Raw genomic sequence first — 26,063 nt, 5'->3', positions numbered from 1 at the left:
TTTTTTTTACGTATATAGCCCATACTTACAATACATCGTTAATTAATGTCCGAATCCACCCACAGTGCCAAGCAAGGCTCTTCCAAGCAGAATATACTCTGGAGCTGCGAGCTCGCTCCATCAAGGCTTCAACAGGCATTTTTGTATAAGTTAGGTATTTGGTCACTAAATATGGTCCACATTAAGTTTTTATTCTACAATATTGAGCACACTGGGACCAATGCATGAAACAGAATCTGGCAGTGGCAAAATCTCCTCATTAACGTAAGAAAAGAATACCTAATAGTACACGGCGCTCATAATGTTATTGAACACCCTCCGGGGCTAAATAGGGTGTTATATTTTTTTATGAGCGTTCTATTAGAACCGCGCTCTATTTGGTGATCGCAATGAGCTGTAAAATGACTTCCGCGATCAATGCCAGTAACTAGATTCGAACTAGATTTACTCTATGAATCGATTAAGAGCATTCGTCCATTACCTTCACTCTTTCTTTCGGGGTCGCTCTCGCCGGTTTGCTCCTCCCGTGCCGCACAGAACTTGTATCGTAGGTTTCACGCTTGCTGTTGAGCCAGTCCTTTGAATCGTCGAAAAAACTGCACTTATCTATTTTTTTACGCAAGCAACAAATACGAAAGCAAAGGATAACCCAGCCACTATTTTCAATTGTCAGCTGTTTGGTTGGCCTATTAGCAGTGTGCTCCCTGTACACTGACTCTAAAGTCAGCTATACGGGTATATGTCAGTTGCTTAGTTTCTACTAGAAAATGTTAACATATAATTGCGGAACGAGAACTACGGGTTCTGTACTAAACATCTGGAGCGCCAAATTATTTTACCAAGATCTGTAACGGTTGCTTTGACTAACTGGACTGAATACGTTTTTATTCCAGAAATTAGCCTATAGTGGACAAGATTATTTGGATCGATGTAGTACATTACAAATTTTAAACTTAGCTCAGCATTCACTCATGGCAACTGAACTATCAGTTAGCTAACATGATGCTTTCAGCTAGTTAGTGTCTAGTAAATTTTGTTGATATGGTGCGCCAACGAGTGCTCGTGGACCACCACCGAGAACTCATCAAGTGGTGGTGGAGAGGATCCGACGGCAACAGGAAGCAGCACGTGCCTACAAGGACGTTAAGTGGCTGAGCATAGTGAAGGCAAGTCAACGAGGCATCGGAGGTAAGCACCATGATGAGAGGGAACAAGGAGCACAGGGAACACAGGAGAGGATAGGAGGACTCGGTAGCAGTTTGAGGAGCTAAAACTAATCTCACTCCGGCTTTTGCCCTCTACAACGAGCATTCAAAACCAACAGGTTAACAGCCGCAAGACGCTCAAGCTACAAGACCGCCATGACCACGACCGCCAAGAAAGCTGAAGTCATCCTTGGGAGTGACAACTACTTCCATTGGGAGTTCGCGATGCGTATGACGCTCGCGAGGATGGGGCTACTGGCGCGCGTTCAAGTCGTGAAAGACCCGGCGGAGATGACCGAGGCCTGGATGCTGAACGACATGAAGGCGCTCGGTCTGATTGCTCAAGGTGTGGATGTAAAACACCACACGAAGATTCGGTCGACAACGACGGCCATGCAGGCCTGGACTACGTTGCGCGACTTCTACAACCGGACGACGATGCATAACCGAGTTACGATGACTCGTCGTCTCCACGAGTTCAAGATGGAGGAGAGCTCGACGATGGCTCAGCACCTGGACAGGTTCGACGAGCTCATCGTGGGACTGCAAACGCTCGGTGAGCCGCTGGATGAGAGCCGACAACTCGTCATCCTAATCAGCAGTCTGCCTGCTGAATACGAGCTGATCGCGTCTATCCTGGAGAATACACGAGACGTGACGCTGATCGAGGTCAAGGAGAAGCTGCTCAAGGAATACGAGCGGCAGGAGAAGAAAGAAGCGACGGAGCGCGCACTGAGGGCCTCATTCCGAGGGAGACGCAACAACGGAAGACTCGCCAGCCGCGAGCGAGGCCTCGGTGGCTCCAGAGGCAACGGTGGACGAGGACTCGGCGGCTCCAGGAGCAACGGCGGGCGAGGGCTCGCTGGTTTTAAGGTCAAGTGCTTCAACTGTGGATACGTGGGTCACATGAAGCGGGATTGTCCTGATGGAACAAACGGTGACACCAACGAGGACTCGGTATTCACTGTTATGGTCGACAGTGACACCAACGAGAACTCGGTGGTCACTGGTATGGATTGCGGCACGGTCACTGATGTCAAAGACGACATCAACGAGGACTCGGTGTTCGCTGTTGGGAAGAATCGGTCGGCCGGGTGGCTGATCGACAGTGGAGCGACTGCTCACATGACGCCGTACCGTGATGACATGTTCGAGTATCAGGACGTGTCGGTGGGCATGTATGTTACCGTCGCGGATGGGAAGAAGATTCGGGTGGCTGGAACTGGCTCGGTGCGGCTGACAGGCATCAACGACAAGCGCATCAAGATGGTGGATGTCCTTCACATACCCGACCTCGATCGACGACTACTCTCGGTCGGCAAGCTGGTCGAAGGAGGCATGAACGTCGAGTTCCAGCGCAAGTCGTGCGTCATCTGGAATAAGGCGAGGGCGATCGCCTCGGGGAAGAAAAGTGGTAAAGAATACGTGTTGGACTGCGAGCAAGACGCGGTCTACTACACCGAGTACTCAGACGTCGGTGGTGAGTGGGAGCTTTGGCACGCTCGTATGGGACACTTGAACGAGGACTCGCTCGTGAAGTCCCAACAGGCCACTACTGGGGTTCCAACGAGGGCTCGGCAGGGGGCCAAGAAGCTGTGTGGTGGCTGTATGAAGGGCAAGCAGACGGTGGCGAGGTTTCCATCCCAGTCGCTAACGAGGGCTCGGTGACCACTTGAACTGGTTCATACTGATGTAATGGGACCTATGAAGACGAAGTCGAAGGTGGCGTGAGGTATGTGCTGACCTTTGTGGACGACTACTCGCGGTACGTCGTGGCGTACTTTTTGACCAAGAAAAACGAGGTATCGTCCAAGTTCGAGTCATTTCTGAAGATGTACCAGAATCAATGGGGAAAGCACATGAAGTGCCTGCGCTCGGACAACGGCAGAGAGTTTGTGAACAAGGCCATGGACAAAATCTGTCAGCAGAACGGGATTATGCACCAGAAGACCGTCCCGTACAGCCCTAAACAGAATGGCGTGGCTGAAAGAATGAACCGCACGATCATGGAGAAGGCTCGGAGCATGCTTCACTACAAGGGTGTGTCGGCAGAGTGGTGGGCAGAGGCAGTAAGTACTGCAGTGTACTTGACGAATCGGTCGACAAACAGTATGCACCCAACAAGGACTCCGTATGAATCGGTGTACCAGACAAAGCCTCGTTTGGATCACCTGCGAGTGTTCGTGTCGATTGGATTTGCCCACGTGGACAAGTCGAAGCGTATCAAGTTGGACCCAAAGAGCATCAAGTGCATCCTTCTTGGGTACGCCGACGACTCGAAGGGTTACCGAGTGTTCGACTTGGAGTCCAAGAAGGTGAAGATGTCCAGATCGGTGAGGCTGGACGAACGCGAGGTGAACGGAATATACGACACAAGACCCAACGAGGACTCGGTGACGGTACAAGTGTCGAAGGATGATGACGTTGCGGCTATACCAGAGCTCAACGAGCGATCGGTGGAAGATGAACCGATGGAAGCATCGGTGGAGCATGTCGAAGACGCGAACATGCAGGAGGTGGAGCAACCGGAACCAGTACAAGAGCTGACCACCTACCGAGGGCTCGGTAGACCCATGAGCGAGAGCATGGTCTTCCACCCGGAGCCAAGCCGTGCCCAGCGTGCACTAGAACCTGTCCTACTACTCACAGAGAACTCAACGAACGACGAAGGGTCCAAGGTGAACGATGATGATGACCCAGACAATGACGACCATTTCTGGCCACCGTCTCCTAAGCGACCGAGGGTCGACGAGGACTGCCTACTGGCTGAGGCTGTGCTGGCATATACAGCGAGCGTTGGTGATGCCAACGACGCGCCCACGACATATCAACAGGCTATGCAGAGCAGCGAGGCCTCGCAGTGGGTTAAAGCCATGAACGCGCAGTTGAAGGCACATGCAGATAACGGGTCATGGACACTAGTCCGACGGTCAACGAGCGCTCGTCCGATCGGATGTCGGTGGGTTTTCGCCTTCCTGAACAGTGATCTCGAAGAGCGCGTATACATGGAGGTGCCATTTGGAATTACCAACGCTGAGAACATGGTGTGCAGACTGGCCAAGGCCATCTATGGTTTGAAGCAGGCAGCGAGTGCTTGGCACAAGACCATCCACCGAGTCTTCCTGAAGATCGGTTTTCACAGCAGCGGTGCCGACGAGTGTGTCTATGTGAAGGCCAACGAGGGCTCGTTGGTATATGTATGCCTCTATGTGGACGATATGATTATCGCGGTGAGGACTCGCGAGGAGATCCAGGACGTCAAGACGGCTCTGAAGAACGCGTTCAAGATGAAGGAACTGGGCGAGGCCAAGTTCATTCTTGGAATGGAGATCGACCACGACTACTCGTTGAAGACGTTGATGATCAAGCAAACTCGCTACAACGACGATGTAGTGGAGCGGTTCAACCAGAAGGACGCAAAGGTGCTAGTGAACCCATGTGAGTCGGGACTGAAGCTAACGAGTGCTCAGTCGCCAACAACTCAAGTGGAGCGACGAGAGATGCAACGCAAGCCCTACCGAGCGCTCGTTGGGTGTCTTCTATATATCACGACGTGTACTCGGCCAGATGTGGCGTACATCGTGACGTAGCTGTCGCGATTTCTGGAGAATCCCGGCCAGCAGCATTGGAAGGCTGCGATTCGAGTGCTGCGGTACCTGAAGAGCACTCGAGAGCTCGGTATCGTGTACAACGCCAAGTCGGGGAAGGTCAGATTGGTGGCGTACACGAACGCGGACTGGGGCAACAACCTCGATGACCGACGATCGGTATCGGGGACCATGGTGATGATCAGTGGAGCCCCAGTGATATTCAAGTCCAAGTATTAGCGCAAGGTGGCGCTGAGCTCGGCGGAAGCGGAATACGTGGCACTTGGGCTGTGCACGCAGGAGGTGTTATGGGCCCGAGCCATGCTGAAAGACCTCGGTCATGAGCAAGTGGGAGCCACCGAGGTCTGGGAAGACAACCAAGGAGCGATAGCTCTAGCAAGCAACGCAGGCTACAACGCGCGGACGAAGCACGTGGACATCAAGCATCACTTCATTCGCGAGAACGTCCAACGAGGCCTCGTTGACGTCAAATATGTGACGACGGAGGCCCAGCTCGCAGATATGCTGACCAAGGCAGTGGGGACCAAGCGGCTCAAGTACCTGATGAGTGCAAGTGGAGTGCTCGCCAAGGCTGCTGAGCAAGGTATAATACATGTAGTAGGACTAAATATTTCTTTACGATTTCCATAGTTCCACCCAAGTACGAATTATGCGAGATGAACGGATCCTCGGTATTAATATTAGACGCTGAATAAATACTTCGAATTGCCGAGATCTTACTGATAGCAAATAATAAAATAAATATATTCACGTAATTTGGGACTGCCACTCACTAACCACGAGGAAATTAGAGAAGTTATTTACAAGCGAGAATTCATCGGAGGGAATGCATCGAGCAGATCTTCCAAAGATAACCTCTCGGCCGGGTGAGCAGCGAGCATGCCTTCCACCAACTGCGTGTACTTCTCGTCCAACTTCTCTTCCTTCAGCTCATCGACAAGCTCCTCCACTGTAAGAAAATATAACGCCAATTAAACGCGAGTTAAAACATTTCGATAGACCCAAAATACTTGAAGATTCTGCTTACCTGGGCGAGTGGCTACTCGAGGCTCTGGGTTGCCCGTTAGCATTGCAACAGCCAGAGCACCGAGGGACCAGATATCTGCCTTGGCGTCGTAGCTCACAACTTCTCCCAGAAAATATCGACGAACCTCGGGCGCCATGAACGCCAGTGTACCAGCAGCGTGGTGTGTCAGTAAATCACTCTCCAAATAAGTCGATACACCAAAGTCCGCAATTTTTGTTGAGCCATCGCTCTGTAAAGATAAAAACAAAATGATTAGCATGCAACATCAACGTATCATATGCCTCACTCGTACCGTCAAAAGTACGTTGCCTGGCTTCAAGTCTCGGTGAACGATTCCGTGTCGATGGATTTCCTTTAACCCAAGACACAACTGGCGGAACATCGAGTCGAACTCGTCGCCCTCCAGTCGCCCCTGTAAGCAGCATTCTGCTATCAGTACCGAGTTAATCTCTTGTTAGGAAACCCCCCTTACTCACCTTCTTCTCGAGCATTTCCCTCAGATCTCCACCGTCGCAATATTCCATCTCAATGTATGCGAAATGTCTGTGTCCGATCTCCTCAATAAAGTATTGTTGGATCTGCACCACATGGGGGCTACGAACTCGAGATAAAATACTGATCTCGTTCGCAGCTTCTGGTAATTTATCGCTCTCCTTCAGCACAGTCAACTGCCCCTTACGGTTCTCCACCAGTATCACCTCTGCAAAGTTACCGACACCCAACGTCCGCACAAACGAGAACTTGAGCAGTTTTGACGGCGGTTGAAGACCCTGCACGCGCTTGGCCCATCTCTCGGGCCCTTTAGCGACCATGACCTCAGTTTTAGCTGTCTCCTTCGTTAAATCCACCACTCCATCCATCAAAAGTTCATCTGCTTCATCCGGTAGCACTTCCGCAACTAATTTTTTGGCTTCTTCAACAGCATTGTGCTTCTTTTTAGGTCTCCTTGAGCTGGTAGGTACAAATCGACCCGCGATAAATGACAAAGCCGCAAGAACTCCTCCCTGTTTCCAAGCACCTGATAATGACGTCGATGCTCCTCCTGATTCTTCTTCTTGTGTCTGAAGCTCCGAGGCTGTGCGAGCTGAAAAAGGTTCCATCCGTAATATATAATTCGTAAACACAACAGCTTCGACAGCGACCATGTCGTTGCAGCGCGCACATTCCAAGAAGCACGTTCTGTTGTGCTCCACGTGCTTTATGGTGCGTGATGCCACACATTTGGCACACACAGGATGTCCACAGCAAAGCTGGACGCGTGGAGATTGTCGCAGTCTGAAGCAGCGGCTGCAGTCGTACAAGTTGGATACATTTGGAGCAATCTCGTATGTTACGGCGCCAGGCGACAGCCCCGGAGCCTGGAACACTGGGGGTGGTTGCTGCCTGGCTGATTCTGGTACGTAACCTAGTAGAGGCCTCGATGGCAGGCCGCGACTCAAGAACGGTACGTGGTCCAGTGGATGGCCTCCAATTTTGACGGCCGAGTACACAAGAACCTCGGGCTTTGGAGCTGCATAGGACAGTGATGTCCGGGCCTGCGACGAAGGCGTACTCAGAGTTACAGAGGGGCCTGTAAAAGCTTCTCCTAGAGCGCCCACCGCTCCCCATACAGCGGTTTTTAGGGGCCCGTGGACCTGCTGCTGCCAGTCCGAGTAGAACGGACGCTTGTGGTCCAATTCGTGGCCGCCGATCTTCGTCTCCGCGTACCCACCCACCTGCTGAATGTGTGGGTCGTATGAGTGCAGGTTAATGTTGCGAGCGGACGTGCGGAACTTGCCCGGGCCGCTCGACAGCGCAGTCGGAAGAGACGCGAGTTTTGCGGGTGTCGTCTGCACCACCTGGTGCTCCGTGTCGGCTAGTTCTAATGACAGCTCGTCCTCCACCTCACCTTCGTCAGCGTCGCTGTCTTCGTCCCCCTCGCGCACTACAGGGGCGGCCTTGTCGCGCTGCACAAGCCGCTGCATGCTGGTCGCCGGCCTTCCTATTGAGGTTTGCAGCTGTTCGACGAGACGAGCGCTGTTTTTCTGTTTCGTCAACAAATGTAAAGGTTTATAACCAACAAACCCTTCATACGAATACTGTCAATTGAATTCTCACTCAATATGCTTTCTTTCAGAAAAATATCAGTAAACCGAATCTCAAGAACAAAACAAAACTCTTTATTATTTTGTGATTTTGTAAGGAATTGTGCCTAAAATGCTTGACATTAACTATTTCAAGCATATTTTAATAATTGACATTACATGTATGCTAAGCTCTTCATAAATAGACATTTAAATTATTTTGTTTAAATCTTTCATGTCAATCAGAGGTCTGAAAAAAAATACAATACTTTCTAAGCACTTCAATACGGTATTGAAAGGGTAAAGAAAACTGCAGTCCCTCTTGTGGCCGCAAGCAATATTGCAATACTGTATTTCAGAACGAAGCGCAATACATATTGTGGTCCTTCGCTAAATAAAAACATCGTCAGTAGTAGAGGCGGATAGCTAGGGTAGCCATTCACCGCCGAATGCGGTTGAAAAGCAGCGGCAAAGCAAATGAGCAACCTGAACAGCATCCGTATGCCCATATTAATAGGAATTCAAGCTTCAGCAAACAATTGTTACAAAATTGGCTGGGACTGCCAAAACAAGAAATACAACATAGGCTAAAGCAAGTAACTGAACATTAAGACGAGATACCAACGCAGCGTAGAGATGTCAAACGCAGCATCGGGTGGAGTTTGACTTCGAGATGGAGAGGGGAAGTGAGCTGTCGTCTATGAACGAGCGCAGCGCACCAAAAATGGATGGTGCGTGCCTTTTCTTTGGAATTTTATAATGCAGTAAGCGAGTATTGTAAAAATAATCCTTTCCCAATTGACAGCTCCCGTATGAAGTGTTGGAAACAGTGGTGCTTGAAATCTAGATGGTCCATTCCTAGAGAAATTTCTACGTGCACTGTACCACACCTGGACGAAATGCAAGTGCATCTCGGCGGGCTGACAAGCTGTTGGTCGACACAGCCCCGCACAGGTTGCTGTGTGTTCGACCAGTGGTCGATTTAAGTTAAATTTTACCCGACCATCTCGCAATGCATCTTAAGTTTTAGATTCTAAACCTTGCGTCTCTCGGCGGCGGCTAGTCGGCGATCTTGTAGCGTTCGTCTGAGTCGAGAGTCTCGGAAGATGGCTGCGTGCCCATCCCTCTCTCTTAGCGCAACCTTCATTTGGAGGGATTTTATTGGGTAATAATGCGAACAGACCTCCGAATCAGGCCTCCAAGAGTCAGGCGTTTTGTGCAAACTGCGCGATGATTGGCCGATATGGCGCTGTCGTCCCACTGTAAACCCGCTTAAGTGCGGTGATTGAAGAAGATGTCACAGCAAACGTTCAAAACCATGCGCGAAGGTGACGCGAAGGTTGTGCGACCACAGAGAAAGCTGCTTGCACGTGTGCGGGTTCGGGGGAGGATCTCACGCGGCAACCACTTCCGAAAACCACCGAGTCGTGCAGAAGAGAGACCATCACTCTCCATGGGGAGGAATCTCAAGGGCAAGGCGGCCAAGGCGGGAGCGGGCTCGCAACAGAAGCGCCGCAAGAAGTCCGGGTTGGGCGCGGGTGGCAGCAGCCCGGCGCTGTCGGCCACATCGTCCTCTGGCGGCACGTCCACGCCCGGACACCGCGAATGCGATCAGTGCGGCAACAATATGCTGCTCGAGGGAGTGGCGAAGGCCTGGCCCGTTGGAAAGAAGAGCGTGGCATCTACGGGGTGCCAGATCTGCGACTTTGTGGCCTTCCGGCGCTCCCAGCGGCCTTGTGTGGAGTGTGCGCGCACTGGGTGCGACCATTTCTGCGAGTGGTGCGGCAAAGGCTTCCACGTAAAGTGCGCCAAGCTGCGGAACGAAGATGTGGGCAACCCGAATGGGTTCTGCTGTCATAAATGCGAGTCTGAGCAGAGTGAAGGCCACGACACTGACGAGGAGGAGACTAAAGGGGAGGAGAACGACGAAGACGTCGGCTCGCGATGCGGAAGCTGTCGACTACCTTTCTCCACGACCGGTAAAGACCCTGAGGACGTCAAGGTCGCGACGGGCTTCAAAGTGAACCAGGCGGTACTTGTGGACAATGATGAGGTGCTGTACAATGCGCTTATCACCGAGGTGGACACTACGGGCGAGCGTATTAAGATCCACTTCACGCGATGGAGTAAGTCGTTTGATGATTGGTACGCGATGGATGACGAGCACATTAACGAGAGTCTCGCCTGCGATTGCTGCAACCAGTGGTTCCATATCGGCTGCTTACCGCCCATTAAGAGCTCTGGTAGGTGGAAAGACTCGACGTATGTATGTCCGCGATGTATTGACGACGCGCGCGCATTCCACAACGGCAATCGGTCGGTGCTGAAGGCGAAGGCAGCGTATATCTCGACGAGCAACGCGATTGCGAAGGCTTCGAAGAGAGTAACGTCGCCTAAGGAGAGCGAAACGGCGACAGTGGCGGTTGCGAAGACTAAGAAGCCCAGTAAAGCGGTTGTGGTTATCGACGACGATGATGAAGACATGGAGGAGGAGGAGAAGAGCGTCGAAAATGCGAAGGAAGAAGTCGAAGAAGACGTCAGCATCGCAAAGGCGCCGCATAAGAGAAAGCGAAAAATGTCGGAAGCTGCGGATTCTCCAGTGAATGCGCAGGCGAATGAACAGTCCGCAACTAGCGCTGCGAATACTTCTCCAGCGAAGGCCTTAACGACTGCCTCTTCCCCGTCAAGAGCCTCTTCGGCGACGACAGAGGCTAAAGGTAATGCTGAAGGCAAAGCGAATGCATTAAAGACGCCGGCGGTTGACGCGAATGCTGCTGCGTGTGCGAATGCGGCGACCATGATGCATGCGTCTCCAGAACACACGATCAAGGTGGCGACTGAGGCGCACAGCTCTCCGTCCAAGGCTGCAACGGCTAAGATCGGCGCAAGCAACAAGTCTGGTGTAAGCGAAGCCAAGTTGGACAAGCAAATTAAGACGCAGACGCTAAAAACCGAGTCGGCTACGGACCATTCGAGTCGACAGTCGTCGAGTAATACCGTCATGTCGTTGTTGAACAGTCCTCCAACAAATGAGACACCTGTGAAAGGTTTCAAGCCGACAGTGGCGTCTCTGCCCATGCTGAACCCAGCAACAAACCGCAACAACACAACCGCCTCATCATCCAAACCATCGATGGCAACGCCCGCGAGCTTCCAAGTGTACGTCAAGATGGAACAGAAGAGCGGTCGGTTTCCGTTATATCCCCGTCCAATGCCGAATGTTAAATCCGTCCAATCTGTACGGAAGGAGGTACCAGCTCCACCTATAAAAGCGAAGGTGCCGGTGGTCCGAAAGACGAAGCAGACTCAAGCTGGAGGCCGCGGTCTCAGCGCGTTCGACATTCTACGTGAAGTAGCATCACAAGAGATCGATGAAAGTGCTGTATCAGTAAAGCCGAAGCGCGAGAAGCGTCCCACAGCAAGTCGTGGTAGTAGTACCAGTGTCAAACGTGTGAAGATGGATGTGTCGACGTGTACATCGAACTCCAATGCTACTTCATCAGCTGGAGTTGCCGCTCATCCGGACACGAACCAGTCACCGCAGACTCGTGAGCGAATCCAGATGAACTCGTTCGTGGACCTGCACTTCAGTATCCGCAAGGAAATGTACCTGCGCTTTTGTCGGTTAGAAGAGGAAGGAATGTTGACACGCGACTCGGCGCATTTACTTCGTTCACTGATTTACCCGACGTCGGAGCGATTCCAAGACCTCAAGTTTGTATACCTGGTGAACAAGGACTTGCCATCGGTACAGCTCACTAAACGGCTATTGGAAGCAGTGCCGTACCCTCCAGCCGCAGCGAAACCAATTGCAACCACGGTGCCTCATGCTCCTCCTGCTGCGATTCGGTCTCCCATTGCCGGTAAGGGTCTTACGGGCCTTCCCATGTCGATGGGGATGTTTTCTGCTGGTTTAAACCGCAATTCTCCTGCGGGAACGTCACGTATAGGGATGTTGCCACCGCCACCTGGCGGCTCTGCACTGTTGAGACCTGAGCCTCCGCGACCAGATGAATCCTCACGACTTGCGTCTGGAAGCGCCAGTGTATCACAACCTCAGTCGCAGCCGCAGCCTCCGCGAACAAGTACTGCTCCTGTCGCTGCGCCTGTCACCACTGCCAAGCGACCTGAAATGCTCATCGTGGAGCAGCTTGCGCCGACCCGCCACCCCGTAACTAGCCAGCCACAGCCGCAACAACAACAGCAGCGACTATTGAATTCAAGGTAACAGGCATGTCAGATAGTAACTAAGTAAGCCTGGAAGCACATTGTAGTATAAGAGGGCAGCGGCCACGGCACTTGTATTTAACTGTAGCCGACTCGAGCCTCCTCCGAATACGAAGCCATTTTCACCGTCGTCGAAGCACTTTTCATGGCCCGGACCAGGAGTAATATGATGTACCCGTTTTTCGGTACATTAGTTTCGGATTTCTCCTGGCCCAGCAGCAGCTCCTGGTCATGAAGCGCACGCATGATGAAGATCAAGTGGAGCTCGCGGGGGCCCTGACAAGTCTCCGCAGTGAATCTGCACACGGTGATGCGGTGAGTGCCACTACATCCGCTTCCACCAGCTTCACGGGACCCTCTATTGAGAAGCGCCATGCCAGTTGGACCGCTTGGGCCAAGTATCTGGACGACTATTGCAACTCCAATGGCGTTCGCATCGGCATCGAGTTCACCGATAGCATTCAGAAGAGAAACATCGAGATGCGCAACTCCAAACGAGCAAAAGACGGTAAATTCGTACGCTTCTTGCCCCAAGGACTGGACGCTTATCGTCGCAGCTACGTGTGTCATCTCGGCCGAAAGGGACGAACGCGAGACATCAAGTTTCGCCGCACCGCTTGTCCGTTTAAACTGGTAGCAAAGAGTGTTTACAACGACAGCAAATGGGAAGTGGAAGTCACATGTCCAAACCCAAGACATATCCACTCTGAAGCAACAGGAGAGCCTGCAGCTCCAGCTTGTGTCGAAGCGGAGGCGCCACCCAAGCCGTCGATTCAGTCGATTCCAATCGAGGGACTGAAGGGCAGTCCGTGTAGTAGAAGAGTGCTGACAGACATGGCTCCACGATGCAAACGTATGCCTGAGAATGAAGTGATGTGTACTCGACTACTGCAACGTCTAAACAACCTACATGATTCGGTGGCATCTCTGGACGATAAAGACGCCCGCAAGCAGATTTACATCGACGTTATCATACGATTCGTTAAACTGATGCATCGCAAGCAGCTACTTCTTCGTCTGGCGAGCAGTGCGACTGTGGTGTATAAAGTTCATGAGCTCCACGACAAGTTGAATGATGTTGCGCGAGAACTTGAATTGAGTCATGAAACAAGGAGGGACCAGTTAAAAGACGATCAAGATGAACAATATGCGAAACTGAAAGAACTAATTACTGCTGCATCCGATCGCATGCTAATCAACGAGTTTCGTGGCGATCACAAGCTTCACGAGGCCCTAATGACGCTCACCCACGGGTTGAAATGGAAGAGTCAGTCCTCGGAAATGCTACATCTCAAGAGGGCAACGCTCGCTCGAGTGACGAAGATTTTACCCGAACTAACCAGAGTCGACTGGTTTATTCCTAGGGATGAGTTGGAGTACGAAGAGAAAATCATTGGAGCAGGTACTTTCGGCGAAGCGAGACTTGGAGCATGGCTGCATTACGGTAACACGAAAGCTGTGGTTGTAAAACAACTATTCAAAGAGATAGACAGCTACTCTGGCGATACTTTCTTCAAGCAACTAGAGATATGGAACAAGCTCGAAGATAATCATATCCTCAAACTTTACGGCGGCTCACACATCAATAGACCTCAACTTTACGTCTGCGAGTACGCCACCGGTGGCAACCTTAGAGGTTTCTTTGGGAAGAAAGAAAATCGTACACGGTTTTGGCGTATGTTTCAGCAAGCAGCGCAAGGTTTGCAGGTATTGCACTTGGCAAGAATCCCTCACGGTGCTCTCAAATGCAGCAATATTCTAGTCGGTGACGGCGATACAGTGAAGCTTACAGACTTTGGATTCCGCTCTGTGCGTTCGTTGTCTGCAGCTTTGAGCGGAGACGCTGAAGATGCGACTGCGAACGCTATTCGATGGAAACCCAAGGAGGTACTGGAGGAGAATTTTAACGAGGAACTGCTGTATGTGGCCGACATTTACGCAATTGGTATGTGCATGATAGAAGCGCTCACACAGCAAGATCCATTTCCGAAGGTGGACAACAATGTAGTGGTGGAAGTCATCAGAAAAGGTGAAACTTACAAGCGACCTGATGGCATTTTGGATGCTGAGTGGGATTTCATCTCTCGACTTTGCAATTCAGACTACTCACTACGCCCAAAAAGCATCAACGAAGTGCTGAAGGAGATTAGTTTATTTGTCGAAGGTGAACAAGGACGAGAAGATCCAGCTAAAAGCATAACAGGACATACTCGGCAGCAGCTTGTTGAACGTCCTCCGTTATACGAACAGCATGGCCGAACCAAGCACAACGTGTCAGTCGATGTGGCAATACATGACGGCGTTCAAATGGAAGACGATGTAACCGAGATCGATACAAGTGCCACCAGCACCACCAGTTGTGCAATAGGTATATAAAGCATGGAAGGTACACATCATGCATCGATACAAGCCATCATCGTCCTGTTCGGCTCCAATTTTATTTCTGAACGAACTTCGGGTGAGACTCCAGCCTCTGCAAAAAAGTCACGCACTCCGCAAATTCTACGATGTTCTGTTGATTAAAAATGCCACGAGATTCGATTTTCCACTATTTGAAGCCGCGTCCTACATGACTCTGCTTGGAGGGCTTCAAGCGATAGACGACAGTTAGAGGCTCAGTGTTTGCTCCGCAGTACAAGTGTCGCGTGCCCGAGCATCAGTCAGGAGGCTATCAAACTATATTGGAGGCATTGTACGGAGTTCCCAGTTGCGGCTCGACTTTAAACCACTTCTTCAATCGCAGAAGATGTGTGTGACGGATGTTCCAGACTTCACGTTCAGCGAGACAAACGAAGCGTCATGGGAGGGGGGCGTATTGTGACGAGAAGTTTATCCGACGGCCAAGCTCGGGCTTTGTTGCTGAGTGATGTTTACCTGCATTTTTGTTGTGGTAACTGGTATCCTAGGGAAATTGCGCGATGCGATGATGTATCATTGAGGAGTCACATATCGAGAACGTCGTGCGTGTGGCGAAGCGCTTGTGCGGGAGTGATTTAAGTTTAGTACAGCGACTACCATTCGCCTGCTCCAAGTGTACATGTAAGTCCTGGTCTGCTGATATTTTGTTGTTGTCACCCACCGATGCCACTGTTTTTACAAACAGTATTTCATAGTTCACGCCCTTTTCTTCTGTTCATTTCTGAAGTTAATTGTTCCACCATATACCTCGTTTCACTTTCATTACTAGAATTTAACTTAAGGCACACAGATCAACCACTAGTGGCTGCAGTCCATATTTCAAAGCTCACCCTTTTTCCACACAGAAAATGACAAGACAAAGTCAATTTTTGCACTTGTACGAGCAAAAAAGATCACTAAACTTACCTCGTACTCCCTCCCCCGTTCGTCTTTGACGTGTACATTAAGTTCGGGAACTGTTTTGACCACATCGGGAAAAACGTATCCCCATCTGCAATTTGCTGTTGCACTCTCGATACGTAGCACGAATCAGCGACTTTGGCGTCCATGGCTTCCTTGTATAACCTCTCACCACCACCGATGAACACCCGATTGCAATTTCGATACTGCGGGTCTGTATTTGCAATTTGTAGCGCCTGCTCTAGTGTCTGAGCAAATAGGACACCCGACGACCGAGCGCCGGTAGCTCCACTTTCAGGCCTCTGTAGCGTGGAAGACACGACAATCGTGTGGCGGTTGGGAATCGGTTCGTCGAATTCCTCAAAGGAGCGTCGGCCGACCACCAGCACTTGATTTCGAGTGGTGGAGCTGAAGAACGCCCAATCTGCCGGCAGGTTCCATGGTAACTTGCCTTGCTTACCGATCACGCGGTTCACGGAGCACGCTACGATTAGAGAAACTGGAAGTCGTCTTGGTGTCATAACGCGACTGAAACGGCTATTATCATGTGGACCACTTTTCTTTAAAAAAATTGTTTTTTTCTTCTTTTTTTAAAAAAAAATTAATTTTCTGCCTTCCAGAAAGCAGGTATGAAAACTTAACTTCTCAAGAATTCGCCGTTCAAATATACCGATGTGTATGTCAATCGTCGTGCAGTGTGCACGGTGAATTCCCTGAATGCAAATATTCCAACTTTACAAAGACCAAGTAAATTCGCTATAATGAAAATTATAGCAGATATCTTCGTGCAAACTGCACGACGCGTATTTTCTTTTGTTTTTGAAAGGAAAAAAACAAAATAATAACAATTTGGGCCTCTTTGACTAAGTAGTAGCATTGTCAATACTATTTATCGGGTATTTTGGCTTTTCAGTTCTCTAGCTAGCGTCTTCCACGATAGCTGGTCCAACCTTCTTCCCCTACCTTTGCTCGACGATGAAGAGAAAGGAAGACGGTTAACAACCTGGGTAAAGAGAATTCCAGCCGAGTCCAAAGAGCTGTAGGCTCGGTGAATTTCGTCGTTAGACAGTAACGACTCGACATGCTTCATCAACCTTTGAAGCTCAGCTAGGCGAACTTTCATTGTTCTACAGGACATGTCGTGCTTTAACAAAACCCGCAGAGGTGGCTGTCCTGCGCACCAGTGCTGCCACGCTATACGAAGCGTTCCAGAAGGGAGCGTAAAATCTCTCGGGACGCGATGGAAACTGCCAGCCCACATGTAGAGTTCACATTGTGGGGTCACCAAGCTGGTACCAGTAGCAGGGACTCGCGCAACCGCTGTAGCCGGGGCGACTTCATTCATGACTGAGAGCGCTGAACGCGCAAGAACGGCTTCGAACGCCGATTCCAAAGCCTCCAGTGTCATTATGGATCCATGTATGTGCCGTTGAAGTATGCGTTCAATAGTTTCCGCCATACTTTGGTGCATTTTGTCAACTTCTGCCTTATACTGAGCTAAGATGACCATAATTCCGACATGAGGTGGAATACCAGATTGTGTGATGGGATCATTTTCTTGATAATTCCGGCAGAATACGTGCTGACGCAACCAGCCAAGTTGATTTTGAGCGGATGTTGAAAACAAAGGTGTCATAAATAATAAATGATTTGGAGGCAACTCAGCCCGCAAGTAGGAACTGTGATACAATAACGAGGCTAGGCCGAATTGGCAAATCATCCTTAAACTTGGTGGTACACCAGGAAATACTACGTCCATAGTAATACGGAGGCGCTGCTCCAACTCACATCGTTCGTCAGTCTGGTTTGTAAGAGGGGCAAAAAATGGCGGCAAAGTAGCAAACTTAGGAGAATCGAAAGGAAGTCCAGCTACATAGCGACCGACAATCATGTCTCCTGCTGCCTCGAATCTTACATACTTGTTTTGAACTCCCGGAAGTGTCCAACCAGCCCTTAGACAGATAGCCGCAGCCGACGGTCCAGACGTAGAGCAACTGCTCACGTAAGTTGCGGCACCTTTCCTAGCTGAATGAGTCCCAGAATCATCTGATGTCAAACCAAACTGAACCAAAATGCTCTTCATGACATCACATTCCAGGTTTTTCTTTAGAATACTTAAGAAGCGGCTGTACTGATTGCCATCGGTAAATAGTTTGCCGTCTCCATCAAATCCAAAAACTGAAAAATAAATTCCAAGTGCTAACACGGGGCAAATCTCAGGTATGGTGGGGTTGGCATACACGTGCCTGGGATCTCGCGGTCGACTAGCAAATGTAATTGTAATAGAATCTTCGCACCAAGATAGATGTGCATGTCGTATCGACTCGGCGCATTTTGCGCGGCACATCAGATTCCAGCATATTATGAGAAAAGAATGACCAAAGATATGCTGCTTTTTGGTCGAATTCAGCATAGTTTTTGCAACAGATCTGTACATTGAGAACGAGAAAGGTTCTTTACCCTCTCGCAATCGGGCATTTCGTTCCTGGGCTACTTGGGTCACAGTATGGTGAAGGCCCTTAAAAAATCGCTTCATCTGGGCATCGAAACCACTGGGCCGAGAATTGCCTGTTGTGTTGTAAAGATAAACAATAGCCGATCGCACAATGCCAAAGGTAGACTTCCCAGTCACACCACGTTGTTCCATCGAAGTGAGGTAGCGCATGCACTCTTGCGTTGTTAGCGTACTTAAGTCTATTGGACTCACTACAGGAGACCTGGCAAACCACTCCGCAATTGTGTCTCCATTAATCGTCTCGATGTCACAAAACGAGATCGCGAAAAGTGACTGGCGGCGGTCCTCATCTGATGTCTCGTAAAGCCACTTGATAAAACGAGTAAGAGCTCGGAGATACACGTACTTTGTCGCACCAGCAGTAGTATTTCCAAGGACCCCCTCCACACGAGCATCAAGAACTTCCATCGCTACGACTTGTAAGTGTAAGTGACCCTTAAAATTAAAATCAGAATATACTACCAAACAGCATAATATATTCGACGTGCAAGTTGCACGACGAATTCCATTTATCTATACTTTCGCAATTGAAAATTTCTACAAATGCGAAATTTGACCTTTCATATCGATAAGTTCACGGAGAATGAAACACCATTCGAATCCCAGAGATCCGGTAGTCTCTGCTGCTTACGCCGACGTTCTCTTGCATACACTTAACAAGCTATTGGAGAACGCATTCGGCCCTTTGTGCTGTAGTTCCTTCTCACCCTCAACGAAGATCATCGATAAGCCAATATCCATGTGCCAGTCAATGTGGCAGTGCATTATCCAGACCCCCGGATTGTCAGCTATGAAGCGAAGAACTAGGTAGCCCAGGTTAACGCAGTAGTTGTTCTCATCCGTGTCACAAGGAGGCACCGTGTAGACGTCGCGCATCATGGCCCCTACTAGTTTCAAGGGTGGCAAATTGTTGTTGTAGATGTCCTCAGCCGTAGCCTGGCCACTACCGACCACCCAAGGTGCATGTGAGTGCAGATGGAACGGGTGCTGTTCGTTCATATTGTTTACCAATACGACTTCTACGTGCTTGCCGTATTCAATCGCTCGAGCGTTAGCAGTGAACGGTAAGTCTGCAGTAGTTGAGCCATTGGAGATCGTGAAGAGTGGCGGTTCATCGGGTATCACAAGGCTGTGGTACTCTCCTCCATCGATAGAGACGATACCTCCCGCCTTTGGTATGATGTCGAATTGAATGATTGAGCGGTCAGATGCTGTCGTAGGAAGAGCTGCCATCGTTTCGGGGGTGAAGTCAAACTCGCTCATGGTCACTACCTCTTCACATTTCTGGGTGGTCGGTTCGGATGTGTTTGCTGCGTTGTAGCGGACAATTGCTAAGCCCTCAGCATTGAAACCGGGTAGACCGGTGTCCGCAGCTCGTGCCATCCAGGGAAGACCCGTCATCCCCTTTGCTCGCATCCAGAACGAGTCTACACCTTGCGTATCATTCTTGCCCTGGACGGCAATGTCGTAACGTTGTCCAGCGTTGATAAAGATCGAGTTGATAAGCTCCGTCGGCTGTACAGGCTCGCCATCAGCTGCAATGATCTGGAACTCGTGGTCGTCGATACTGAATTCGAAAGGAGCCTGAGCGGCCATATTGATCAATCGCAGTAGGTATTTCTTACCCGCTTTAAAGTAAAAGTTCGATAACGGTTGATCAGTAGAGCACTCGGTGAGGTTGTTCAATGCCGCGGCCGTGCAGTTAAATCGTCCACGGTTGTTGATAGCGATCGTATCCCACAATACTGGTCCTGTTAATGCTGGAACAGTGTGGTAGATTTCCGCTAGTTGGACGGTAAATTCCTCGTCGATCTCCTTCTCACAGTCACGGAGGTCACTGGCAGGTGCATGGACAATGAGAGGACCTCGTAGACCGAAAGCATACTGCGTCTTGTGGTGACTGTGCCACCAAAAAGTACCAGCCTTGTCGGGTTTGAAACGGTACACCGCGGTGGTGTTCGGTTCAAGAAAGCATTGAGTAATGCCCGATACACCGTCCATCTCTTGAGTGCCGAGTTGCTTCATACCATGCCAGTGCAGACACGAGGCATCGTGGAGCTCGTTAGTAACACGAACTTCAACTTCCTGTCCGAGCTCGACCTCGATCACAGCCTCGTCGCATGGCTTATCGTTGACGCCCAGAGTTTCGAGGAGAACACCGTCAAACGCTGTCATGATGGGCGTCAAGCGTCAGTCGTAGGTGACGACGTCTGCAGAGCCATAACCAATTGAAAATTGTGCCATGAGGAACATGCTAAAGGCGGCGGAGAGGTGACTGCGACCCATGGTACAGGAGACGCTGATTCAGCGTAGTAGAGCCCTGGGTAGTTCAGGGGATATTGGAGAATGAGTAAGGCACGAATTGGAAGGAGCGGGTTCCTCTGTCGTGCAACCAGCCATTAATGCTGAGGCTGTTGGAGCTCGATAAGGTTCCACTAAGATCGCCACACCGCCGAATGTTGCATTCCAGAGTTTGCAAGGGCTCGTCTTTTGGCTGGGCTATGATAGCCACCTACACTTTTGGCTGTACTTACCAACGAGCACACGAAGTGAGCGCTTGAAATTGTCCAAGCACTCAACGAGTTATGCTCATTTCAACGGAAGCTAGAACTGCTGCAATGTACAGCACAGAGGCTGGTTCCACTTTGGACCCCATCAAATAAGTAGCCTGGACATTACTACGACGTCATTAATCATATCGGGGAACACTTGTCGTCGACACCTCATTCCCGTTGTTCCTTCTGTAGCTATTCACCACCTCCACAAAAATCACCAGTCGACGTGATAGAGAGCTCACTTAGGTTGTCGGTCGTGAGGTTTGGAAGAGGCAGCCGACTTCGACGCCATCATATAACTTTTTTTACCTAGTGGTACGACGTAAACACCGTTGTTCTTGAGTCAGTTTGTCGCTAGGAACTTCCCTTTTGAAGCCGTAATGTCCTGCCAATGTCCTGCCACTGATTGAAATGGGCACTGCTCTCATATCTCTCGCCGTCTCTGGCTCCACACTAACTTATAAACGGGCTTCCACATGAGCGATAGCATTAATCAGAAGTAGCTCGGTCGACAGCGATAAAGAGTGCTGGCTCTTGAACAGGCTCGTAGTTGCTGCCAAACAACGACAAACCTTCCGCTGACGCTGAGACGAGAATATTTAGGTAGCTTCATCAACCGCCATCTCTATTTGCGACCCTCGATCTTGAGGGGCACTCATGGGGAAGGCGTCGAGAAGGAAGCAACTGGACGAGCAGCGAAAAAAGTTCTTTGCTGTCCACGGCGATGGTCGCAGCGAACAGGACCGGGCAAACGCTCGGGTCATGCTTGATGCGCTGCAAAAGAAACTGGAGGACGATGCTCTTCGAGAAGATGGAAAGTTGCACCTAAAAAACGATACATAACCCTCTTTCTTACTGTTGGTGCTCTGCTCGACAGGGTTCTACTTCATCAATGGCAAGTATGTGGATTCTCGACGACCACGACTCACTTCCGGAATGAAAACACGGGGATTTGAGACTCATCGGAGTGGCATCACGGACGTTGCCATCGTCCGCATTGAAAATCTTCAACAAAAAAAGGATTTGGTGATACTGTTCACGTTTGGTTTGGACTGGTGGGTATGTGTTTGTCATAAAGGAGGGTTGGTGCTAGTTCATTGATACTATTTCGTTTTTACTGCGTCTACTGCAGTATTTCTATCTGGAACATGAGAAATGGCAAGATGCTTAACAGTTTGGACGTGTCTTCGTTCCGTGGCCGCTCAATCTGTGGTACAGCTGTGCACTTTTACCATTGTGAATGTGATATGATTGTTTTTGCATTTGCTACTCGTAAGTAAAAAACAAGAAGGTATCGATTGGTAATGCCGCTGACTATAATTGTCATTTGCTCTGACACAGATAATGAACCTTCCGTCCACTCATTTGATTATAAGAAGAATATCATTGGCCCACCTGCCCATGAGATGAAGACTTTCGATGTGGCAAGCAACTACTGCAAGGGTCATCAGCAAGCTATTTCATCCATGACGTTCAGTCATGACGGATCGCTTGTTGCCACGTCTTCTTGGGATTCGACGTGCATGGTTTGGAAAGTATCTCCAGCCAACAGTACCGAGACGGTTCGCTTAACTCTCTTGATCGTTTTACCTATTCATGAGGATGAATCCTCGTGTCTAGCCTTCACTATGGATAACCAGAACCTGGTAACTTGTGGCGAGTGTATCGTCAAAGTGTGGGATGTCTCTAATTTGTCAGAGAATTACGAAGTGGGCGTGACTAACGACGGTAAAGGGATATCTCTAGACATTCAGCTACAGGAGTGGGAACAAGCTATTCCGTACTCGTTCTCCATTGAGAAGTCGATAAATCTTTTCGCATTTGATGAGTCAATGCCCACGCTTGTTGCCAATCACGATTGGCTTCATTTTTGTGAACATGACGCAGTGCTGACGCTACTAGCCCCTGCGCAGAGTGGAGATGAATGGAACGAAGTGATTGACGTCAAGCAGTGCCTCGAGCAGATTATTGAAGAGATTGATCCCAACGACGATGAATTCGAAAAAATACTAAGAGATCGCGAAAAGCACAAAAGTCAAGATACGAAGAGTGAAAATAATGCTGCCATCGAAATTTCCGACAACAATAACGATGCACAAGCACTAACGACGGAGGAGAGTGCTCGATTGAAAACGCAGTTTCGAAGCATGAAGGATTTCGACTTCGAGAAGCTCTTTACACCCGCTTTGTCGTTTTCGGATGGGAATAGCACCTCTATATCTGCAAAGTCTGTAACTCGAGTTCAATCTCGCCCGGACGCAAATGGTCGACTGCTTCGTACATTTTCGAAAAGGACCACGGTAAAACTTGAGTTTTTTTTTCTTTACGATAACTGGTTTAGTAATATTTGTTGTTATTTGCCAGGAAGGAGTGTTTTCGTCTCATTCGTCGACTATTACTAGTTGCGCTGTGGCACAAGAGCTTGACTTGGTTGTGACTGTGGCGCTAGATAAGTCAATTCGGTACTGGTCGCTGGAGCAAGGTGTCGTCTTGGAAACAATTTTCGATGCACACGACGCTCCGATTACTTGCTGTGCCCTCACGTCACCAACCACTTGTGACTTGAACGTGTATGAAATGTTGCTGGCTAGTGGTGGATCGGACAACTTGGTTAAAGTATGGCGAAGAAACGAGCCCAAACGTGCAGAGTGCGTGTTCAGTCTTTCAGGACACAATGACACCATCAGATCGGTTGCCTTCGATCCTAGTGGTGTGTTTCTAGTGTCGTCTAGTGAAGACACGACGGCGATAGTGTGGAGGGTCCGCCCGTCAAGTCCAGACCAGCCAGAACTACCCGTCGTGATTTCGGTGGATCGCTTTTCGATCAGCATTTCTTGGACTGAACCACTAGCAAACGGTGCTAAAATTCTCCACTATATAGTACGAACGAAACAGGTGAGCTCATTTAATAGTGACAATCGAGATATCGTGGTCATTGCAGATAAGGAAGTACCAGCGAAGTATTTGTCCAAAACTGTCGATAAACTCCAACCAGGGGTCAAGTATACGCTTGAAGTGGCAGCAGTGAACCAGGTAGACTCAAGTAGAATGTACCCAACCCATTCACATCTTACTGACATTTCTGCTCGTTAGATTGGGACCAGTGAGTTTAGTATTGCAACTGAGCCCATAGAGACCCTCGCATTCATTCCATCTCGAATTGAGCGCCCCGTGCATCACGATAAGCGTGAGGCCACTCGTATTACTCTCTCCTGGACACCTCCGTGCCCGAATGGTGCTCCTATTTTGTCGTACACTATTCAGTGTCGACCAGAGAAGAGCGCGTTTGTTCCTCTGCGAGAAATTACGATTTCCGTAGACGATCTCGAAGTATCTTACGAACCTGCTCATGCCGGGGTTAAACGCTCCACAATAGCCTCGAAAACGATAAACACTGGACCAGCTCCGAACGAGAAACGAAGCAAGGGCCAGCAGACGGACAGTACTGGTATCACGAAGACCACTAAACAAACTCGCTCAGCTTCCACAATCTCCAAAAAAGCGTCAGTCTCGAAATCGACACCAACTTCAATATCTCCGTCTATACCCACGCTTTCGTACACGGTGGACGAACTCTGGGCTGGTGAAGTGTACCAGTTCGTAGTTGCCGCATCGAATCGCTGTGGTCTGGGGGAATTTTCACGTGTGAGTGACTACGTTAAAATGGACTGCACAGCTCCTGATCAGCCTGAAAAACCTGTAATTGCGGGCGTCGATAAACGGCAGATCGATGTTCAGTGGGAAAAACCACGTTGCAATGGCAGTGAGGTGTTGCAGTACACGCTGCGGTGGAGTCAAGAGGTCGAGGAATTCCCTTTTACCAGTGAGCAGTCGATTGTTCTTCTCACTCGATCCATTGCTATGACAAAGTACACAGTCCTCGGATTGGAGCCAGGGCGTCCCGTTAAAGTGTCGATCTCTGCTTCTAATCTGGTGGATAACAAGCTACTGACATCCCCTGAATCCCCACCCAGCGATAGTGTGGCGACTTTGTGCGATGTACCGAATACACCCGCAGCTCCAGAGCTTTTAGAGCCTTCTGCCCACACGCTGATGCTCGCTTGGACACCTCCCAAGCGCAACGGCCTTCCAATTGATGGCTACAACGTCGCTCTTTACTCGGAAGACACGCAATTCGGTGTCCGCGTTCGCAAGCTGTACCGTGAGATTTCTCTCAGACCCCATGATCTACACCAACTAAGCGCAAACTCACCAACTGTAACTTTCGTCCTGCATCACTTACGAGGTAGCACATTCTACAGCGCTGCAGTTAGCGCGTTCAACAGTTTGGGTACTAGTGGCGTTAGTGACGCTTGTGTTCCAGTACAGACTAGTGCCCCTACAGTCCCCGATGCCATTCTTGCGGCCCCCACAATATCTGACGTGACACCCACGAGTGCCATTGTGACCTGGAAACTACCTGCTCATGACGGTGGCTCACCTTTGCGTGGATTTCACGTGGAATACAGCGTACGGTCGAACCGAAACGAAGCGAAAATGGAGAGAGGGGGCGACATCACGGTATCTCACGGACTCGAGCTCAACGCTATGTTCCTCAAACCTCATCGTCTGTACCGATTTCGAGTGTGTCCTGAAAATCGCGTCGGTCATGCGACGCCTAGTGTCTGGTCTGATGAGTTTGCAACCCCCAGTCTCGTAGAGTTTACAGTCACTCGTTACTTCGCTTGTCGACCTCCCGAAGAACACAACGCTGCTCGTTATATACAAGGTAGATATCGAGCCTGGAAGAAAGCTGTAGCAGACAATGCTCGTTTCACCGCTGCGCTGGTGGAGGTACTTCGTCACTGGCATCTATAAAGGGACGACAAATAGTAAGAGGATGCTACGATGGTTGTATATTGTTACATGCAGCATTAGTAGATAGGCACGATACGTGTAGATGGTTGCAGTAAACGTTGCTGATGAAGACTGGGTGGATCCTCTCAGTTCACGACCGTGTTTGAGCTAACGCCCCACACCTTTGCGTACAAAAACTCTAGTAGAACTATATATATATTTTCATCGGAGTGCCGAATGCATTGTACCTATGACGATGCTTTCGTGAGTTACCATTCTTTTACTAACGGCGCTTACATGTTAGAACATTTGTTGGGGAAATTGGCGACAGTATGTCCTTCAACGCTTTGCAGTGTTTAATTTCGCCAATTTCGCCAAAAAATGGTTTCTGTAATTAAAATTAAAAGTTCTAAAATGTTTGCATTAAATTTTTTACGTCTGAATGCCATTTTCATCGAAAGTCGAGCAACGACCAATGGTGATGAGCATCAAGTCGAGCAAGACCAAACCGTCCCTGGACGTCTACAAGCAGAGTTTTCGAGAGTATCTGGTACGCCCATAGTCATTGCACAACTGTCTTTTGCTGCACCGCTCTCACAGTAACCTCATTCTATCTAGCGCGAGACTGATGCCGTGAAGGACGAGACGGAGCTGGAGAAGCTCATGAAGCTGCTACACGAACCTCTGCCTGTGTCTTTTCGACTCAATTTGCACCGTCCTGATGCCTCAAGGTGCCTATAAGATGATA

The 26,063-nt window shown here is 49.7% G+C and overlaps 8 protein-coding genes across 12 annotated transcripts in view; 5 read left to right on the top strand and 3 right to left on the bottom strand.

The window, feature by feature from the left end:
• Positions 1–5,518: 5,518 nt before the first annotated feature.
• On the bottom strand, positions 5,519–7,873 carry PPTG_11330 (hypothetical protein). 5 transcript variants are annotated; one of them, XM_008906621.1, is made up of 4 exons: positions 6,317–7,873; positions 6,133–6,252; positions 5,841–6,069; positions 5,519–5,762 (listed from the first exon to the last, which is right to left on the bottom strand). In XM_008906621.1, the coding sequence occupies exons 1-4, from the start codon at positions 7,802–7,804 to the stop codon at positions 5,614–5,616; spliced, it is 1,986 nt and encodes a 661-aa protein (XP_008904869.1). In that variant the 5' UTR covers positions 7,805–7,873; the 3' UTR covers positions 5,519–5,613. The 5 variants fall into 5 exon arrangements, with proteins under 5 accessions (XP_008904869.1, XP_008904873.1, XP_008904871.1 ...); XM_008906625.1 differs by having other exon boundaries at positions 6,133–7,873; XM_008906623.1 differs by having other exon boundaries at positions 5,841–6,252.
• Positions 7,874–9,221: 1,348 nt separating this feature from the next.
• On the top strand, positions 9,222–12,131 carry PPTG_11329 (hypothetical protein; the record flags this gene model as incomplete). Its single annotated transcript, XM_008906620.1, has 1 exon — positions 9,222–12,131. One exon carries the CDS (start codon positions 9,222–9,224, stop codon positions 12,129–12,131), a length of 2,910 nt encoding a protein of 969 aa, XP_008904868.1.
• Positions 12,132–12,361: 230 nt separating this feature from the next.
• Positions 12,362–14,506, top strand: PPTG_11328 (serine/threonine protein kinase; the record flags this gene model as incomplete). Its single annotated transcript, XM_008906619.1, has 1 exon — positions 12,362–14,506. One exon carries the CDS (start codon positions 12,362–12,364, stop codon positions 14,504–14,506), a length of 2,145 nt encoding a protein of 714 aa, XP_008904867.1.
• A 567-nt stretch (positions 14,507–15,073) lies between these two features.
• PPTG_11327 (hypothetical protein) lies at positions 15,074–15,979 on the bottom strand. Its single transcript, XM_008906618.1, has 2 exons — positions 15,455–15,979; positions 15,074–15,379 (listed from the first exon to the last, which is right to left on the bottom strand). The coding sequence occupies exons 1-2, from the start codon at positions 15,967–15,969 to the stop codon at positions 15,340–15,342; spliced, it is 555 nt and encodes a 184-aa protein (XP_008904866.1). The 5' UTR covers positions 15,970–15,979; the 3' UTR covers positions 15,074–15,339.
• Positions 15,980–18,590: 2,611 nt separating this feature from the next.
• Positions 18,591–20,138, bottom strand: PPTG_11326 (hypothetical protein; the record flags this gene model as incomplete). Its single annotated transcript, XM_008906617.1, has 1 exon — positions 18,591–20,138. One exon carries the CDS (start codon positions 20,136–20,138, stop codon positions 18,591–18,593), a length of 1,548 nt encoding a protein of 515 aa, XP_008904865.1.
• Positions 20,139–21,175: 1,037 nt separating this feature from the next.
• Positions 21,176–21,361, top strand: PPTG_11325 (hypothetical protein; the record flags this gene model as incomplete). The annotated part of the gene is made up of 1 exon (XM_008906616.1): positions 21,176–21,361. The coding sequence occupies one exon, from the start codon at positions 21,176–21,178 to the stop codon at positions 21,359–21,361; it is 186 nt and encodes a 61-aa protein (XP_008904864.1).
• Positions 21,362–21,454: 93 nt separating this feature from the next.
• PPTG_11324 (hypothetical protein) lies at positions 21,455–25,336 on the top strand (the record flags this gene model as incomplete). The annotated part of the gene is made up of 5 exons (XM_008906615.1): positions 21,455–21,573; positions 21,651–21,790; positions 21,860–22,818; positions 22,883–23,551; positions 23,612–25,336. The coding sequence occupies 5 exons, from the start codon at positions 21,455–21,457 to the stop codon at positions 25,334–25,336; spliced, it is 3,612 nt and encodes a 1,203-aa protein (XP_008904863.1).
• A 460-nt stretch (positions 25,337–25,796) lies between these two features.
• Positions 25,797–26,063, top strand: part of PPTG_11323 (hypothetical protein) — a gene marked incomplete at both ends in the record, with an annotated part of 1,824 nt that continues 1,557 nt past the window's right edge. The window contains 2 exons of the mRNA XM_008906614.1: positions 25,797–25,865; positions 25,934–26,030. Of these exons, the coding sequence (XP_008904862.1) occupies positions 25,797–25,865; positions 25,934–26,030 (166 nt within the window). The remainder of the gene's footprint in view (positions 25,866–25,933; positions 26,031–26,063) is intronic.

Source organism: Phytophthora parasitica (assembly GCF_000247585.1).
Source record: "Phytophthora parasitica INRA-310 unplaced genomic scaffold supercont2.24, whole genome shotgun sequence".
NCBI classification, from domain to species: domain Eukaryota; phylum Oomycota; class Peronosporomycetes; order Peronosporales; family Peronosporaceae; genus Phytophthora; species Phytophthora nicotianae.
This window is presented reverse-complemented; position numbering and strand designations above follow the sequence as displayed.

What these genes read in the sequence shown, in the direction of transcription:
- PPTG_11327 (XM_008906618.1), bottom strand. Translation starts at nt 15,969, where the DNA reads ATGACACCAAGACGACTTCCAGTTTCTCTAATCGTAGCGTGCTCCGTG. An exon ending in AACGGGGGAGGGAGTACGAG is followed by an intron (nt 15,380 to 15,454) that starts GTAAGTTTAGTG and finishes GTGTGGAAAAAG; the next exon opens with GGTGAGCTTTGAAATATGGA.
- PPTG_11330 (XM_008906621.1), bottom strand. Translation starts at nt 7,804, where the DNA reads ATGCAGCGGCTTGTGCAGCGCGACAAGGCCGCCCCTGTAGTGCGCGAG. An exon ending in GGGAAATGCTCGAGAAGAAG is followed by an intron (nt 6,253 to 6,316) that starts GTGAGTAAGGGG and finishes TGCTGCTTACAG; the next exon opens with GGGCGACTGGAGGGCGACGA. An exon ending in TCGAGTAGCCACTCGCCCAG is followed by an intron (nt 5,763 to 5,840) that starts GTAAGCAGAATC and finishes ATTTTCTTACAG; the next exon opens with TGGAGGAGCTTGTCGATGAG.